Raw genomic sequence first — 5,209 nt, forward strand, 5'->3', positions numbered from 1 at the left:
TACATGCATGTGCTCTAAATTGCAGTAATGTTCTGAACAGACAGATATGATAGGAGTATTGATAACGATTGTGCTTTCTGGGTCTACTCTACCACTTACAAATGTGTAAAAATCTGTGGCAATATTAAGGCAGTCAAGGTATATAGATGAATGCTAAAATACATTTACTATTCAGAGAAGATGGCTTAAATCAAACAGGTAAAATAAGGAAGAAATACCATTAGGGCCCTCACTTTTACATGTGTGAGCCCAGGTCAGCACACATGCTTCGAACCCTCTGTGCTTCAGAATACTGAACAAGTTCTAAAGGTGAAGCCTGGTCTCAACTCTCTTGCATTGAGGGCTTGTGGGTTCTCAGAAATACCAGCACTGCTGCATCACACCTTTAATCACCAAGCCCTTAGAAAAAACAGACGAGATTTATAAGGAAGAAGGTGTCTGAACTTAGACTCCTAAATTCATGGCTGGGTGCCTAAAGCAGCAGCAAAACTGACAAGCACTCTGTGCAGTTGCCCACAGATGCTCACCCCAGCAGTGAGGCACTTAGCATTTGTTATAACACAAAAGGGATGTTTATTAATTAAGAGTGTTCCGATGGCTACTCGAAGTGCCTTGACCGAGTGCTTGACTGCACTAATTTCAATTTTGGGCATGCAGTCTACTCTGCATCTTACTTCTACAGCACTTCTGGAAAATTAATTTTAATAGTTAAAAAACCATCTTGAGCTGCATACATGAAAATAACTCCATTTCTACTGAATGACAATCTAATACGAAATAAGAATATTCACCTTTTTTTCTTACTCTGCCCAAATCCAGGCAATAAATTAGGCTTCTCAGCATGACTGTAAAGTGCTGTGAATTGTATAAACAATCATATATGGACACTGAAAAATAACCCTTATGCACATTGCATTATAGTTCCAAAAATATATTTACAGTCTATTACAAAGATTACAAATGGAAGTGTTTATGTAACGGGATTATGCTAGTTAAAAGTTTTTACAGATTTTCTTCAACAAAGGCAGAGGGGACAAAAAAAGTAGTATAACCAAACTGATTTTTCTAAAGAAACAAATAAATAAAATGACAAATATAACACTGTACAGTGATCTAGAAAGGGGAAGAAAAAAGGAGGGGGAAAATGATGCATTTAAGTTTTTGATAACTATCTTTGGTCCTAAATGTGGGAAAACACATTATGTAGCACTGAATATACATGTTTGTTTGTGATGCTCTGCAAGTAAAATAGAAAAATATAGTGCATTTTCAATGTATTCAGAGCTCACTACACATAAATGTGTGTACAAAACAAGACAGTATAAATAAAATTTACAAGTTTTACAAAGGAACATTTACAGGGTTTTTCTTTTGTTTTTATTTTTTTTGTGTGGATGCCCACATTATCAAACAAGACCAATTTATGACTGATCCCTGGGATCTTTCTCTATCAAAATCCATAGAAGCAGCCCAATTCTCTTTGGAAGTACAGCATTTCATTGCTGGGGTAGTTCACAATTTTCAGATTTTTTTTAAAGCCTTTCTCTCTGGTTCATATACATTCCTGCAACATCTGTAAAGACACAGTTCATTATTGCTTATGGCAGGTAAATATTTTAATCAAACAAAAGTATATTAATATATAAGTAAATGGTGTAAAAAGATATTCTATTGAGCAACTACTCCTGCATCTGTGTTCCTGATGAATGACTGTTGTGTCTGTGTGAGCACCCACACAGAGCAGCAGAGCAGCAAAAGCTTGTAAAAAACTTGAAAATTCTGAACTGCCCCATGCCTCATGCTCTATGGTTCTCACATAAAATCTGTGTCCTTATTCTGACAGCTGGACTGCACACAGCTTAAACTCATACAAAATATATGCCAGCTGTTTCTCTCAGATTTGCTAATGCAGAGTACTGAAAAAAAATGATGTGCTCAGATTAAATGGTTTAGGTAACACTGGAGAACTGCACCCGTGTTCTGAGACATTCCTACAATCATTTGTCCATTCAACGCTGTGTCTCAGAAGGTTTACAGTTGCAGATCTACATCTTAGAATATATCTCCCTTTAACCGTAATCCATTAAAATCAACTTGCAAACAATTTGCTAAAAGTGCCTAGAACTACTTAGGGGTCATTATTGCTTTTCATTCTCCTTTTCTTTTTTTTTTTTAATTTTTTTCTCTTCTATTTTCTTTTAAAAGATAGTATATGTGTAACCTTAAAAAATTCTTTAAAAAATATCAGAGCTCTTGGCAACTTGCATTTTCCTGACTCCCTGCCAATTAGCTAGCCATGTCAATACAGTGCTGATTTAACAAAAGTAAATGGCATAAAAGGATACCAAAGTTCAGACAGATATACATTGCTTGGTCATGCTTCTTAAATCTCTAGGAACTCAAATAATCCTTCAGAGGTACCCAGTGTAGTAATGTGTCATAGAATTAGCACTAAAAAGGTCCAAAGATATAAACATCATACTGAAAGAAAGTCTTTATGAAGAATAAACACAAATGATTAAAAAAAGATTCAGAAATCACAGATTTAAGGAAAATATTTTGTTGAATTCAACAATAATATGATTTTATCTGACAAATATATTCTTTTTTAATTTTTTTATGTACATTTAAAAAGTCTATTAGATAAAAAGGAGGTTAGAGAGCTCAAGGTGTTTGTATGTTTATTCAGGTAGTACTTTGTTTATTGTCACTGCTGTTTTCCTTGCCACCACTGGTGGATCCTAATTCCCTTTTCATAAATTCTGGTGGCACTTAGGAGTTCAAGTCTGTAGGTGCTTCTTGTAGCTCTTCTATTCACTGCAGGAAGGACCCAGGAAATCAAGTGTCTTCTAGCAGCACTTCATATATACTGAAGGCCAGTGCTGTTCTCTCAGTCTGTCACCTCCCTCATAAGGGAGAAATGTCTATCACACTTGGATGCCAGTGCCGTGTAAATGTAGCATTTGTGCTCTCATAGTCTGAATGCTGCTCATGATTTTCTTTTGATGACCAACCAACGTGATCCCTAAACTCATCACATCCCTGGGGAAGATAAATGCGTACATTGTTAATTTTTCAACTTAGACTGCTATTGTATGGTATTAAACTGTGAGTCAAAGCTACGTAGGTGCCTGGGCTACAGATTTCTAACCTTGAAGCTGCACTGGAACCTCAGCTCAGTACTGTGAAGTTCGTATAGGCGTTGCTCAAATTCTCAGCAAGGAGTGCAAATACATGGCAATTATCATGTAATTACACTGCATGGTGTCTCCACATCTGAGAATGAGGCCAGAATGTTTTGCACTATGATAATCTTTTACTGTGGCTTTTAAGGACACCCGAAGAAGGACACATTTCTCTTGTAAAATACTTCTGACGGTTTTCAGGACAAAGTTATGGATAAATACAAGATTTTGGAGATCACATTCTGCTTCCTAAAGAGGCGTCTAGAGAAACCCTTTGCCTATTGGCCCATACCCATCATGCAAATAAAAGAGAAGCAGCTGTTTCATTTTCACTGCTACTAGTGCTACTGACTTAGCAGAAGCTTCTGGGCTCTGATGACAGTTCCCAAGCTATAGGCTAAGAGCCCTAAAAATCAGGTTGCAAACTTAAGAATATTATTTAGATACTTATTTAGAAAAAACAATGCACTCTGTAAGAGGAATTACATGTGTTTGGCAACCATCAGGACAAGAACATTTTTTGCAGGTTGCCAAGACCTGTTAAAGTTTACAGTACCAACACAGGCCATGCTTGCCTTCAGAAAATTGCTTTGCTTCTATAGACTTTTATCCCGATGCAAAGTCATTTCTTGCATGGCACAGACAGCCCTCAGCCAATTAGAAGAAAATTCCATATCTTCCCTAGTACACCTCTGGAAAAAAGTTACCAATCAGGTAGTGGAGGCAAAGTGGTTACTTTCCTATACATACACACTTTGAAATGGGCCACATTCTCCCTCAAATTCTAGCCCCTTGGCGTTATTTTGACTAGTCTCAAAAGCAGGGAAAAAGTCATGCCACACATAGGTAGCAGGGTATTCGACTTTTCATGGGATGCTCTAGTACAACTTCATCAGTTGCTAAACCATCTGCCTTAACCCCAAGTACCATGTTTGCACTCAGGGTAAAGTTTTGGAATTGAACATTGTTTATTATTTTACCTAGAAATTCCCTAAATGCAAGTTAAACATGCCCAGTACTAACTTACTCAATAGTCATCCTGGCAACTGATTCAAGAGAGTTGTAGCCTGCTGCTGTGAAATTATCCTTATATCTTTCCATCTTAATAGCTTGTAACCATTCGCCTACGGAGCAGAAAGTGGTAAAATCGGGAGTGTTCTGGTCCAGAAGAGGGCTAATTGGTCTATGGAGAAGGAAAAAGGAAAGTAAGTCGTTTCCAAAAAGAGTAAAACATCAGGGAGTATTTAGCAAGGTGAGAGTCAAATAAGTTTGGGCTATTAAAAATGTAAAGAGTAGGAAGTAATAGGCCTTTATACACAGTTTAGATTATTCTGTGAATAGCTCTTGACTACTCTGTACCTCACAATATGTATTCCCTAAGCTTATTCATGTAAAAGATGAAAGGTCAGAGTGAGCAAAATCAGCCTAATGTGCTATTGTTACAAATAGAAAATCAACTTTATTACCTAGCAGGACAGCAGCTGCAACTAAAGTTGCTAAGTAAAATAAAGATGCTATTCTTTTAAGCATCTTCAGAAATATAGTAGTAGCTGTTCCCATTATTCAATTGGATGGGACAAAACAAAGACAAGGAAAGAGCAGTGACACAAGGTAAGTTGCTTAAGGTCACATAGCAAATCAGTCAGCAGAAGAACCAGGAGCAGAACACAGGCCAGCTGATTCCCTAGTGCAGTGATCTAGCTAGCGGATCAAAAGATAACTACAATTAAATAATTCACCTGAAATTTATAAATAAGCCATTTAAAGCTACACCATGAAATACAATGTGATGCAATCACTGAAAGGAGTTAAAGGCAGAAAATGAAAGGTAAAAATCTAGAGTGTAGCAATGTCAAAGTGTATTGCTTAAGCATGAGTATTATTACTATTTCTACCATAGCAGTTCCTAGGGCAAGGGATGTATCATATAAAACTACAATAGATGATGATCCTTGCTCTCCAGATTCATAATTTTAAGCAACAAGGAAAACAAAGACTGCTGGTGGTAAGAGTGTGGAAAGAGT

The 5,209-nt window shown here is 36.9% G+C and overlaps 1 protein-coding gene across 1 annotated transcript in view; it reads right to left on the reverse strand.

Annotated features, from left to right (window-relative positions):
* Positions 1–1,902: 1,902 nt before the first annotated feature.
* Positions 1,903–5,209, reverse strand: part of LOC104546037 (ephrin type-A receptor 7) — a gene marked incomplete at its 5' end in the record, with an annotated part of 11,549 nt that continues 8,242 nt past the window's right edge. Inside the window, 2 exons of the mRNA XM_010191320.1 lie at positions 1,903–3,042; positions 4,213–4,368. Coding sequence (XP_010189622.1) covers positions 2,928–3,042; positions 4,213–4,368 — 271 coding nt within the window. The remainder of the gene's footprint in view (positions 3,043–4,212; positions 4,369–5,209) is intronic.

The sequence above is a fragment of the Mesitornis unicolor genome, unplaced genomic scaffold, assembly GCF_000695765.1.
Source record: "Mesitornis unicolor isolate BGI_N332 unplaced genomic scaffold, ASM69576v1 scaffold8999, whole genome shotgun sequence".
Taxonomy (NCBI): domain Eukaryota; kingdom Metazoa; phylum Chordata; class Aves; order Mesitornithiformes; family Mesitornithidae; genus Mesitornis; species Mesitornis unicolor.